The sequence below is a fragment of the Plodia interpunctella genome, chromosome 13, assembly GCF_027563975.2.
Source record: "Plodia interpunctella isolate USDA-ARS_2022_Savannah chromosome 13, ilPloInte3.2, whole genome shotgun sequence".
Lineage (NCBI taxonomy): Eukaryota > Metazoa > Arthropoda > Insecta > Lepidoptera > Pyralidae > Plodia > Plodia interpunctella.
In genome coordinates this window covers 5,772,883-5,786,481 of record NC_071306.1, presented here as the reverse complement: position 1 = coordinate 5,786,481, position 13,599 = coordinate 5,772,883, and the positions used below count along the sequence as shown (strand labels likewise).

The following is a 13,599-nucleotide window of genomic DNA, read 5'->3' as shown; positions in this document are numbered from 1 at the left end:
TATTTTTGTTTTAATTGAGAGTTTTGTTTAAATGAATTTGAAATATAGATTATTAAAAATTTCAAAACCCTCTTTACCCATGTGTAGAGTGATTTTTAAAGATTAGAGCATATATTTTTTGTCTTCACTGAATGAACGAAATTGGTAGGTAAGTACTAAGTTTATTCACTGTTTCTTCTAATCCTAAACCATATAAATTTAAATCTAAAGGGAAAAACGGCTGATCTACTTATTATAAATTTAATAAGTATGTAATAAAATTTGAAATCATTAGGTAGGTGGCTGTCGGAAAAATATTAAAATAAAAACAAGCTCAAAGTTACAGTACAACTCAATCTACACCCGAAAGGAACTTGCAAATGAAATTATTTGGCTTGGGCTCCCAAGTTGGGTTCCAGTTAGCCATCAGATGACCTTTCTGTTGCCATTGGTGGGTTATTTCCTTCAATTCCATGTAGCCCTGTAATTCGGAAACATACGCAGGTACTTAACAACGTAAGTATATGTTCGGACACATTTGACACGACATGATGCCTTCTTTAGATATATTATAGAAGGAAAGAAGAGGAAAACCAAGAGATAGTTACACGAGGAAAATGTGGGTATCGTGTCGTATCAAGAAGTGAAGCAATTACCTATAGACTACAATTGGAACTCCACCGACAGAGCTTCGCTCTTACTTATTAAAATGATGCCACACAATAGGCTCCAGAGGATAGGCGTTTTGGCTGCCTAGTGTGGAGTAAAAAAACACGTTTTTCATCCAAAATGGTGAATATTTTGCTGCCTTTTTTATTTCAAAGCGGTGTAGGCCTTCATTAAATTTGAATAAGATCGGTCCAGCAATTTACAAATCCTGTACAAACGTGACAGTCTTTCGTATTAACAATATTAGTATAGACCTAAAACAAAAATAAACTAGCATGGCCGACATTGTAACTATAGATAATTTATTCGTTAGATATACCATACCTTGATGACCAAAATATCAATAACTCGAACATCCGAAACACAAGCATTTGCATAGAAATATTCTCTCAATTTCCATTTGCAATCTTCTTCAGTTTTCGGTATGTCAAAATATTTTACTATGGACAAAATACGTTACTCATTGAAAATAATAAATGATGATTACCTACTTAGAAAAATAATATGTAAGCGAAATACACAGACAGATAGACAAAAATAGACAGATAAAAATAATCTGATAATCTAATGAACTACCTATTGATGTAGGTAACTAACCAATCCTCAACTCAACGGGACAAAGAGTATTTGAGAGATATAAACACGCGAAAATTTTTTCGAAGGTTCATAAATTGAGATGAATAAAAAACTGTTTTAAACACCAGCCAAATTTACACGGCAGGCTTGGGTGCAGAATTTGAGCACGTAAATATGAGAAATGTATTTGACGATCGGACTTAATAGGGAAAGTAAAAAATGTATAAACTGTAAATTTCAGTTTTTTTTAACATAATATCTAGGTACTTTGTTATATATTCTGAGTATAAAAAGTTATTAAAAAGTATACAGGCCAGGCCACCTTGTAAATAAGAGTAGAACTTACTGATATAAGGTATATATCTGTAGCAAGCCCGATAGAGACCCAGCGCTCGCCTGCGCGCTTCCCAAAAGTCCGTGGACATCACTGTCTTAACAGATTTACAAGCACTTTTCACGGTTTCTTTTCCGGCCATATTGATTTTCAAAAGTACGATATATAGGTATATTATTTGTAATGTAAAAGTCTGAACTTCATGTGAATACGATTTTGACAGAGGCTATTGACAGTAGTCGGCAAAACGATAGTGATTAGTCGTGATTCTTGAATATAATCTATTTGCCTTCATTTAATCAATGAAGGCCATATTAGAATATCTATGGGCACAAATATCAAATAAATATATCAAAATAGCAAATCTTTACAGGTGAACATTCAAGTACTACCCACAGACATTTATTATTTCAGTATTACCCTAATGGGTTATAACCGTATCACCTATTTCGCTATGAATAATATCAACAAAACTGTAAACAGTATCAATCATTATATCTAGAATTGGTAGTGGCCAGCAACTATAAACCCGTTTTCTTGTCCACAATAATAGTGTGACCATGGGACATTAAATGACGACGTCACACAATAATATTGCAAATGTTCTCATTATATACAGTTATCTTTAAGTAAACGTATTTTGCAATATCTGACAATATATGTTGCATTATTAAGCGTAGTACAAATTTATTTCAAATCTCAATAAAGAAATTACTAAGTAAGAATTCTTCCTTTTAAGTATTTTTTTTATTAAGTAAGACCTGAGGATAACTAAGTACTATTAATATACACATTAATATACAGATATCTATTTTATTAACATAACTGATTGAATATAACTTAGAACTGGTACTATTTACACTTTGTTTCTATTCATTACCAGAGAAAAATTTCGAAAGGAAATTCTGGGGTTTGGGTTCTTCAGTTGGTTTCCAGTAAGACATGATGTGGCCTTTCTGTTTCCACATGTTTACAGCTTCTTTCAGTTCCATTTGTCCCTGTAAATAAAAAAAAAAAACAAACAATAGAGTAATGTACTGAATCAAAATTTGTAGGATTTTTTTTTACACTGTTCCAGAAAGATAACATACAAATACAAATATCTTTAATATTAGTGAAGATATTTAATAGAATAGTGTTTGAAGTTTGTATGGAAATGGTTAACTATAGAAACAGTCAACTGATTTTCTTTCATGAGTAAAAACCTACATTAATCCTTCCTTAGTAAAAAAATACTTTTTATTTTGATATACCCATGTGTATGTGCAGGCCTAGGTTGCAGCTAATAATAGGAGAATAACCTTTAACCCATCAGCTACTCACCGGTAGTGGCTACCACATAATTGTTTATCTAATCTATCGTGTCTCAATTTTCCACGCTCGGTGGCTTGATGTGCAAACATGGTATAAGTGAGTTTGCTACTTTTTCCAGCTTTGAGAACATTGGTTGAGTAGATATACTCAACCAATGTTCTTTCATTTTCTCATAAATATAAGTAGAAGTACAGGAAAGATGTAATTACAAAATGGATCTCACCTTGATCACAAGAAGATCAATAACTCTAATATCTGATACATTTTTGTTCCTCAAAAAAATCTCCTTTAACTTTTCTCTGCATTGTTCTTCATTTTTTGGCATATCAAAATCCCTTACTGAAAACATAAGAGATATTTTTTATTCCTAATCATATAAGTACATCATACAATTTTTCGTATTACTTTTTGTGCAGTATTGTGGAAAAACAACTAAATTGGGCTGAAGTATGGCGGGTGAAGTATATAATTAAACAAGAACAATTACAATTTAGTAAATGACAGTTGAGACCAGACTGATGATTAAGCCAAGAATTCCAAATAGGTAGTCAAACTTCCAATTCTGGCCAAAGAACCGTTTCACCAAGTAAACAAACCTTTAAATGAGATATATTCATTAAATAAAATATACTATGCATTAAATTTGACCATACTTTGATAACTAAATATACTTAGTTTGGAAGTTAGGTTAGTGTGTTAGTTGCCTTGATTCACAAGTAACCTACATTATACAACACCATTTTTAATGCAAAAGTATTAATGGACATGTATAAAAATATGTTTGTTTATTTATTTGAACCTTATACTACCATATTAATGCCATAAAAACAATGATGACATAACAGCTCTTTACCTAGGTAGGGAATTTGACGATACCAAGCTTTGTATAGATTCAATACCCGCCTTCTGGCTTCTCCATGAGTAGTTGAAAGTACAGGTTTAACTGCTTTAGTTCCAACTTGTATAGCTTGACGTGCAGACATTTTTTGATGAAATCTCTGTTGATTTGGTATTTTAATAATTCGCAGACAGAAACTTGAAAAATCAAAGTTGTCATTTGTCAACTTGGAAACGTCAACGTCATTTTGACGTTTTAGGTTTTTATATTTGATCTGCTCTTAGACAATGGAAGATTACTACTACTAGACCGCTCTTATTGACTGAAAAAGCGTGTCGCGTTGGTTCAGTTGGCGGAGAACGTTTTGCTAGACGTCCATAGATTTAATAGATTAGTATGACTAGTATACATTACTATGTATACAAGTCTATTATATCATGGAATTTAAGTACTATCGTATGTACAACTAAGTATATCAACTATGCTCTGTTTTATGCTCTGTATGTAAGGTAGAAGATGGTATTTTGAATTTGTTACCTACCAATATATATTTTACGAACTGCTAAAAAGTGTACAATACTTTAAATAAAACAACAAAACAACTTTGATAATAGATACATTTATTACTTAGCCCTTTTTTAAGAATTATTTTCTTTTGAGTTCGAATGTTGACTATTTCTTGACAAATTTTTTATGATATCCTTACACAATTTATGTATTTCGAACTAAATGACATGAACGTTTTTATCACACGCATATAAAAATATTAACCACTATGTACTTACAAGGTTACATTGTTAACAGTTTATACAATAAAAATTTTATTTTTATTTTGCAAGATTTATACGGTCTAAAATAAATACAAATAGAAAATAAAATTCTTATAAATAGTACCTTACTTACCGAATACAAAATCAATGGACCAAAACAAAACTGAAAATCACAGGAACAACCAGTCTCAAACATATAAATCTAATCTTATTTGAACTAAACAGGTAATACAGATACTTAATAAAAAATACCGTTTACAGGGGACATGTTTTACTTCCTTACTTTGGTGTAAGTTCTACTAATCTGTAAGGGCTTAGGTACTACGATTGTGACCTTCAAGGCATTTACGTATGTGAAAAATAAGTCTCTGAAAAAACAATAAAAACGAATAAACAAGTTTAATTTCATTTATGTGGGATTACCGGGTTTGCTCCTTCTGCCTAAGGGAAGGGGAATGTGCTGTTTCCGTCTGGCCCTGGCAGAAGCATGGCAAGGCATTTTTTCCAAATGTAATTTGGCGGTTTGCGCAAGATCACAAGCCGTACCATCACAAGCGACACTCCTGCAGTTTGTCTGCTATGTCATAGACATGAAGATTGCCGCGAATGTGCGAGGGTCACACATCCAACGGAGCGTCAATTAATCAATCAATGTCATCTATGTGAGTCGCAACACATTCTCAACTCTCTGTTACTCGAGCACGAGCCTTAAATAAACGAGAAAAAGGCATAGTTACTCGAGCACTGGCCACGCTTCACGCATATTTTTTACTTTTTTATTCCGGAACACTTCTTGCAGCCAGCCCAATTTGCCCCCAATTTAAATAACTAGCTTTTAGCCTTTTTCGCTATTTGATTTTTAATTTTGCACAATAATGTGTTATAAATAAATTAAACTAGATGTTTACAGCTCTGCCTGCTGGTATCCTCTGTTCGTAGGTTAGTACCTACCTAGTGGTAGGTAGGTAATTTAGCTAGTAATTTTAATCTAGGTAGGTAGGTACTTATAGGTATCTAATTTTCACCAAAATCGCTGTGAAAGCGTGACAGAGAGAGTTTTAAAGTATTATACCTAATAGGTAGAGAAAGTATTCAACGTGGATTCTTCCGTAGTAGCTGACTACAGACCATTTAGCCTTAAGGCTAAATAGTCTGTCTAGCTGACTAATAACGCACATCTTAAACTAAGGAGCGTAAAAACTTGAAACTGGAGTGGTACCATCATAGCTATGGCTACCATGAGCATACGAAGTCAGCACCCACTACTACTACTAAAGTATTTAAAATATATTGCTTACTGTGCTGTTAGACGCGAGGCTTCTCCTCTCTCTCTTGAAGAATCTTCTCCTCACCCACTTCTGTAGGTAGTTTAGCATGTTTGGATGATCAGAGGAGAGTCATAAAGATCCTCTAAAAACGCCTGAAGTAAAGAAAACATAGTCACAAAAATTTTGCTGGCACTTTGCGTCGCCGTTAACATAAGTAGTAAAGTTAGTAGGTATAAACCGATATCGTTGTATAATCAACGATGTGCATTTTTAGGATTACGAAAAAGTTGGGCCAAATTGTTTCTTCTTCATAGTCTTTGTATGTAGGTATCTATTTTATATTAGGTAACATCATGCCATATACAATAGAATTTTAATATGGCATGAGGTCCAGCATGATAAGTGCTTATAATAGTCTGACGTCAAAATGTTCGGTCTGTTGGACCGACGGCGGCGGTCAAATGGTATGCTACAAGCCATAAATATCCATCTAACTAAATAATAATAATAAAGAACATTTACAGGGGGCACGTTTTAGCTCCATATTTGGGTGTGTTTTCTGAACTGTATGGATTTACTACAAATGTATCCTTCATTCTTCCAGGCATGTATGTGAAAAATACATCTCTGAAAAAACAATAAACAGGAATAAATATCATTTATGTACCTAGGTATATTATTTAAGTATACCTAAATATAATACCTACTTCCTAGTTCTCTTTTATAAAACACAAAATCTACTTAAGTATCTAAATTAAATAGGTAGGTAGGTATACCTACCTATTTAATTTAGGCACAGAGTTCAGACAGGATACAGTTTGCCTAAATAAACCAGAAAAAGGCATACATAGTGTGAACTGACTAAGTGGCAATTCTTTTTTAAAAAAACAACAGTTCTTTTCCAACACAATAAAACTAAGTGGACTTACAGAAAAGCTTTGTTGGGATAAGGATCATATTTCATTGTGGGCCACCAAAGGCGTGTTTGGTGAAGTTGTTTCAATCTATTTCTGACTTCGAAGTCATTCATTAAAGATATGAACTGTAAACAAAAAATAATATTTACTGATTCTGGGTAAGTGGTGGGAATACGACTAAAGAAAGAAAGTTCCTTGGAGAGTGTCGATCTATGGAAGATTTCACAAAATTCTGGTTAGGTACGGGAAGAACGGAAAAAGCTTGTATTAGGTAGTAATTGTACATTATCTATCTATATATATCGTCAACTTACCAAACTTTGCACGAAGTCGCGATATGACCAATCCATGTGTTCAAGCTGTTTCATAGTGAATGGAATCCTGCCAGCTCGCGCTTTGAAGTCCAGGTGTCTCAAATACAACCACCTCCGTAGTGATTGCAACTTCATTTGCTCTGAAAAAAATTAATACGTGTGTGTATTGCGTATAGTCTCCGTTACCGGCTCATTCGCTCATTTTTATTATGTCCTCACCAACCCACCAACCACCCGAATTCATTCAACATAGGTACGTCAGTTCTCAAAATACTAATCTTTAAATGTTTACTTACTGTGCTTTTCTGGCGCGAGGTTACCATTGACTCGTCTCCTCACCCACTCTTGTAGGTTGTTTAACATGTTTGCTTGAGGCAAGTGTGGGATGATCAGAGGAGAGTCAGAAAGATCAGCTAGAAACGCCTGGAGTAAAGAAAATATAGGAAGCTAAAATCTCTTGCTGGCATTTCACATCGTCGTTAGTATTTGAATCATTAGTATAATCTAAAAAAGCATGAATATGTGCATTTTAGCAATTTTTATCTCATGTTAAGGTCAAAGCTCAGTATCATAATGCATAAGAAAACTCCACATATGAGTGAAATAGGTACAACAACCTGGACACAACAGGTGGAACTCCCTCCCTCTTCCCTTGGAAACTATCTCGTTTCACTAGTTGACATATTTTTTGTGAATTCCACATTATGGAAGATGGAAAGGATAAGATAGAAAATGAACTTTTTCAGATTAATCCGTGTCTTGGATATTCACATATTTATCATTGAGTTAGAATCCCATAACACATGAACTTACTTTGGGGCTAACTCGATCAGTGTACCTATTTCTTAAGTAGTATTTCTGCATTGGAGTAGGTATATTTTATAACTAATATGATATAATACTAACAGCCAAGAGTTCCTTTAGTTTTAGACCGGAAGCAGATATCGTGGGCTGTGATGGTACTGGCTGGAAAATAAAAATCTTGATTTGTATACGATTTTGAAAATTAGACCACTTGATAAATACATAGGTACCTATGTATAGTTACTTTGTCGAAAGAGACCATTGAGTTTGTGTTGAGTGTTCTTTTATATAAATACCAAATAGTGTTGTGAACGTACCTACCTAGTTATAATACGGCTTTCTAAAATGATTAGTTAACACTATGGTTAACACTTACCGTTGGATCCTTAGACTGAACGGCCAGCCTTACTGTTTCTTTGATAAAGTCTTCTTTCGGGTCTAGTTGGAAAACCTTGGCTTTATCGACCCAAACGGGACCATGTCTCGTTGCCTGATAAAAATACTTCTCCTTTGCTTTTCCTTCCAGGTGGTAATCATATAGATGTCCGCATAAACATTTCGACTCTTGTACGTACTCCATAACGGGCTTTTCCCTGAATATTAAAATATTGTTTTATTGTAAAGAGGGCTCATTTCACGTTCAAACGTCACGTCACGTTGCGTCTTTTTACATTTGTGTCATTTACGGTTACTTTTGTACCTTAGGACATCAATTACCTAAAGAAATCTCCACAATTAATCTCTACTGCTTTAGATTAGAGTGCTGGCTGTTATTGTAAGGAAAAGAAAAGTTACCATTTCGCTAGACAATCACACTTCTTGTCACACTTATTCTTGACCTCTCTTGGGAATTTCCACATACCATGTATGGTAGTTACAAACTCAGTGCCGACGCAAACAATGCCGGCGTTGATAGGAATATAACCCGTTGGTAGAACGGTAACGTCTAAAATATAAATTCGACGAGTTAAATGTAGAAACTAGAATTGGAGTAATCTAGAAGACAAAATGTGAAGAAACTAAAATCGGGAGTAGGTACTCGTATTATGTCCATATACAATAACTTCATTTCAAATTTGACTTCATAAAAAATATTTACAATTGACGTGTAAAATTACAAAATATAAGATTCATTCTGAAGAGTCTTGATTTCATTCAGTACTTACTTTGAACAACGAAGTTTGGTTTCCCGCCAGAGAAAGATACACCAGTAACGTGGTACGCTACGTTCTTATACGGGGTTTTGTATTTTGGTTTCGCTTTTAATTTAAGCATTTTCAACTTGTTTACATAAGCTACCATCTTCGGATCAGTATTTCCTGAAAATCATACGATTCACTGTGTATAATGTAGTTTAGTACTTTTAAGAAACTATGTAGTTAAGTACATACTATAAAAATTCCAAGAGTACTCTGCCTGTACTCGCGCAGGTACGGCCATGTCTTGCTTAGACCGACTACGTGGATATAGATAACAAATGTCCTGCAGGAATAGCCTGGCAGGAAGGGGCGAATCCAGTAAGTACTGGCTTGATGTCGTCAAGGATGCCGAAGACACAATAAGAAGTGGAGAACAGGAAGTAAGAAAGTGAAACTTGGGCTCCGGCGCCCAAATGAGAGAGAGGTGGTATAAAAAAATATCCGTTTGTACTACTTAGTACGGTTAAAAGTTATTGTAGGTACTAACGTAATGTACTGGGAGGTTCCCAGAACTTGTAATTACATACTCGCTCCTGTTGTTGTTCTTTTTTATTTCTCTCTTTCCGCTTTTGCAGCTGAAATCCGATAAATATTATGATTGTTAGGGTCGGTCACTAAAGTGCACTTTTTCAATTAACAAATTACTATGCAATCCTGTTGCAATTTCTGTATAATAAGTGCTCTACTGGTTAACTCGTAATTAACCCGTTAAATTTTAATAAAAAAGCATATTTTTAAAATTCAGGTTTCTAAAATGATTAGTTTTCAACTTTAGCATTACCAACTTTAAAATAACTGAGTTAATCGCGAACAGACAAACGCGGCAGAAAAGGATGTAAGGACATGTTATCGTTAACACTTACAAAAGAGTGATCCTTGCATAACACCGAGTAACTCTGTAATAAATAAAAATTTGTAAAGTTTTAAATAACTTTGACAAAAACAGTGTGTAAGCTGAATGTTGCTAGGGAATATAATAAGGTTAGGAATTTTTTGTAGCGTAGCCGATTTACTATGTATTGTATAGGAAAATCGCAACAATTATTTAAGTCAAAGTCAATAAGTCTTAATCACAGTCGATAAACCTCTGATTACATTCTTGTCTTATATACAAATATATCTGATCATGTGTTTTTACTCCCCAAACAATAATAAAACAGATTTTGGATAAAGTGTGTAGCCGCTTCGAAGTTTTGCAGTGTAGCGAGTACAAGCTGTACTGTACAGAAAGTGTGTTGACGCTACGAAATTTTGCAGCGTAGCGTAGACAGGACGTAGGACGTTGGCCGTAGGCACAAAATGTGTGTAGACGCTACGAAGTTTTTAGCCAAGTGGCCAGTGGCAGTTGGAAACAAAAGTTTCGTAGCAAAAGAGAAAAATATTTCCTCAATTTGTCATTTTTGGAATGTGAAAATATATGTTGTGCATAGACTTTAGGAATGTATTCTGACAATGCTCTTAAATAAATCTATTTTATATATAGAGTATTACCTATTATATTATTATGGTAACTTTTCTTTTACTTTTTATCATTTTCTGGCCTTTTCATTTACCCTATTATGATTTCATAAATTGAAAAAAAAAAGACTTTACCGCTTCGCTTCTTAATCGAAATTTGTAGGCAAGCTCCGGATGTTTACGCTTCTTTTTTTTCTCAGAAGGGTGCAAACAATAAAATGGTGCATAATTTTTCTGTAAATATAAACCATAACGACAATCTGGCGTGAAGTTCTTCTTTGGTGCTGAAATTAAACCAAAGACTGACTGATAATGCTATATATATTAAAATCAGAAATCCTTAATCCAAGGAAAGTTTCCTAAAAATCTTTAAAAAAAACTGACGACAATTTTGGAAGTTTTTAAATAATATATTTTATTATTAAATAATAATAATTTTTTATTTCCAATAACAATATTTCAATGTCCTTAAGTATATTCTGTAGCTTGTTATGTTACTAAAACAAATGCAAACAATATTTTTGATTATACATATTGATTAAACCAAAAGTTAAAAAAACAACGACTTCGACATATTGGTACTCTAATATTGCCTGATATCTTTTGTATCACTCATTAGGTAGGTATGTTATAAAATAATCGATTTTGAACAAGTTAAAAATTACTATAACTGTGAAAGATTTTTCCGAATATATCTCAAAACTTTCAAAGTTATGGAAGCTTTCAATTTTCAACTCTTTTGGTGTACAAACCATGTTTATTTATTCAATTGCATTAATCAATAAAGACTACGATTAAAAATATACTATACGTTTTGGTGGTCGTGGCGGCGGAGGTTTTTTCAATTTGACTAGATCGCTCAGTCTTTCAATACATTCGTCCAGGTCAATGAAAACTAAAGATGACATCATTATCATTGCATTCATGCTGTATGCTGAAAACAAAACGCATTATGTTCAAAAGTGAACTCCCAATCCTAACATTTTACATAAGTTTGCGAGTATACGAATCTTACTCGTGATTGTAGTTTGAAATACTCGAAGTTTGTACTGATACTAACAAAATATTAATATCTTTAAAGTAGATTGATACTTTAGACCATTTAGCTTTAATGGTCACTTGATGATTTCGGTATTGGAAAACAATGGTAAAGAAACTTGCGCTGTGGTTGGCGGTTTCACCACATTATGCTACTTGACGCTAGATGTTGGTGGTCTTTGGATAACTTGTATAAAATCTGACACATAATGCCAATAAGGTGAACCTTACATTTTTACATAATGGCGGGCTATTGAAATGGAAATACTGAAATTAATTTTAACTAGACTGATTTAATCTTTTTGTAGAAAAATAGCTGCTGGTCCTGGCGTAAACCCAAGTGGTGGCTTGCTGTTGTCAAGGATGTGCGGCCATTTGTCTGACATAAGAAACTGAAGACCTTCGAAAAATATATATTTTTATTGTATCAGATCCACAATTATTCAGTTAAGCAGGGTTGTGATCCATGGTTAAGGTATAAGAGTTCACAGAAGGGCAAACTAAAAGTCCTAGGTTCGAATCCTACACGTGTTTATATATCAATGTGACTCATGTAAAATAGTTTTCATCGACCATCATTTGCTTCTGGTGAAAGAAAACATCGTGAAGAAATTTATCACTCTAGTTAATAATAAAATTTATTGTCGAGTTTTTTGTGAATATGTAAGTAAGAATCTTTCAAACTCACTCGATCTCGGCTCGCTCGGTGGGCTTTTGTAATACGCAGTATAAAGATTCCAAATGAAAATACCGGCGTCTTCAACACTCTCTGTCATAGCTTTCATAAGCATCTTCATTGGAATCTTTACGGTTATACCAAGATCAGACAAAGCTTTTCGAGTACGAGTTGGTAAGTCTTCCAGTAAGTCCTGATGGATATTGAATTTCAAACTGTCTAGAACTTCCCTTTGAGCTACTGATAGCTCGACGTACCAGGGCGGACCAGCTTCATTACTCAGTATCCTCATATGCCTCCTTTCTGTAATGATCCGGAAGGTAGTAAATTGTGATATTGTATCGATATCTAAACATATGATCTTTTGTGGCTCGAAATTATATAATGTTAGTGACGTGATAAACAATGATTGTTTTACCTATTGCTACGTGACTGCTATCATAGACATAGAATACTATAGGCATTGTATCTTTTATTTCTACAACGTGAAAATGAAATAAGACCGCATAAAGCACAAATGTTTTAGTCCCTCATTGTGTGCAAAGTTTTATCTTACGAGGACAGCCTACACCTCCACCATATGTGGCTATAGTTACTCGCATTATGTATAATTTATTTATCTTTGATCTTCTATTAAAACTATAATTGTTAGATTGTGTGCTATTTACCTTCACAGAAATAGTGATATCTCAAATCTTTTAAGAACTTAAGCCACGCTCCCACCTTTGCGTTGTATGGTTTCTTATTCACATTAGCTAACATTTCTCTTTCCAAATAGACCCATACCGGATCCTTCTTAGTATCATACAGTAACTGGAAAAGCAATTAAAGTAATAAAATTATTCACTTTTCAAGTGGAATAGATGGACGGACGGATTAAAATTCTAAAAGTAATAGACGGCAGAATAAATTTGATAATAAGAAGATGGCAATGACTGATAAACTTTGCCCTGAACGACGTCACCAGTATCTCGTAGTGGTAAAAAATAATACAAAACACGTGGTATACGTGGTGTCAATCAACCACGTGATCACAAAGGTCCTAAGTTCAAATACTACTCCACCCTTACACTTACAGGGTTATTTTCTGAGTTCGATTTTAAATGTCATAGACGTCATAAAATTTAATTAGCATTATTCCTCTCAAATATTGAACAATGTTTTTAAAAATCGTAAGAGTTCTAGACTACTTATTAATGTACCTTTTTTTCTAGGAACTCTTGAACTGTAGGCATTTTAAACTTCCCCATCGTTACTAATAATTTATACGCAAATTAACATAAATTTTGATGTTTTTGGCCAAACAAAAATTTTGAATTTGTCTCTTCGTCTTTACAACATTACGGTTGACCAAAAAATGAAGGATACTTCGTGTGACAGATAATTTTCGTAAATATACAATACTTAGTGGCCAGTTGCAAATTCCATTTCACTGCTAGAAAGTT

General features: G+C 33.8%; 3 protein-coding genes across 6 annotated transcripts; all 3 read right to left on the bottom strand.

Annotated features, from left to right (window-relative positions):
• Positions 1–224: 224 nt before the first annotated feature.
• LOC128674587 (NADH dehydrogenase [ubiquinone] 1 alpha subcomplex subunit 6-like) lies at positions 225–2,239 on the bottom strand. The gene is made up of 3 exons (XM_053753251.2): positions 1,571–2,239; positions 973–1,088; positions 225–460 (listed from the first exon to the last, which is right to left on the bottom strand). The coding sequence occupies exons 1-3, from the start codon at positions 1,698–1,700 to the stop codon at positions 332–334; spliced, it is 375 nt and encodes a 124-aa protein (XP_053609226.1). The 5' UTR covers positions 1,701–2,239; the 3' UTR covers positions 225–331.
• A 116-nt stretch (positions 2,240–2,355) lies between these two features.
• ND-B14 (NADH dehydrogenase (ubiquinone) B14 subunit) lies at positions 2,356–3,933 on the bottom strand. The gene is made up of 3 exons (XM_053753250.2): positions 3,726–3,933; positions 3,096–3,211; positions 2,356–2,556 (listed from the first exon to the last, which is right to left on the bottom strand). The coding sequence occupies exons 1-3, from the start codon at positions 3,853–3,855 to the stop codon at positions 2,428–2,430; spliced, it is 375 nt and encodes a 124-aa protein (XP_053609225.1). The 5' UTR covers positions 3,856–3,933; the 3' UTR covers positions 2,356–2,427.
• Positions 3,934–4,309: 376 nt separating this feature from the next.
• LOC128674578 (uncharacterized) lies at positions 4,310–13,515 on the bottom strand. Of its 4 annotated transcripts, none has more exons than XR_008405177.1 (17): positions 13,357–13,515; positions 12,823–12,967; positions 12,167–12,457; positions 11,252–11,374; positions 10,576–10,724; positions 9,846–9,878; positions 9,470–9,557; positions 8,950–9,102; positions 8,579–8,729; positions 8,160–8,376; positions 7,886–7,945; positions 7,276–7,402; positions 6,980–7,119; positions 6,678–6,790; positions 6,271–6,375; positions 5,779–5,900; positions 4,310–5,187 (listed from the first exon to the last, which is right to left on the bottom strand). XR_008405177.1 is itself a non-coding variant. In XM_053753233.1 (15 exons), the coding sequence occupies exons 1-15, from the start codon at positions 13,402–13,404 to the stop codon at positions 6,267–6,269; spliced, it is 1,947 nt and encodes a 648-aa protein (XP_053609208.1). In that variant the 5' UTR covers positions 13,405–13,515. The 4 variants fall into 4 exon arrangements, 1 of the variants encoding a protein (XP_053609208.1); XR_008405178.1 differs by having other exon boundaries at positions 4,310–4,848; XR_008405179.1 differs by lacking the exon at positions 6,678–6,790.
• Between the last annotated feature and the right edge of the window lie 84 nt (positions 13,516–13,599).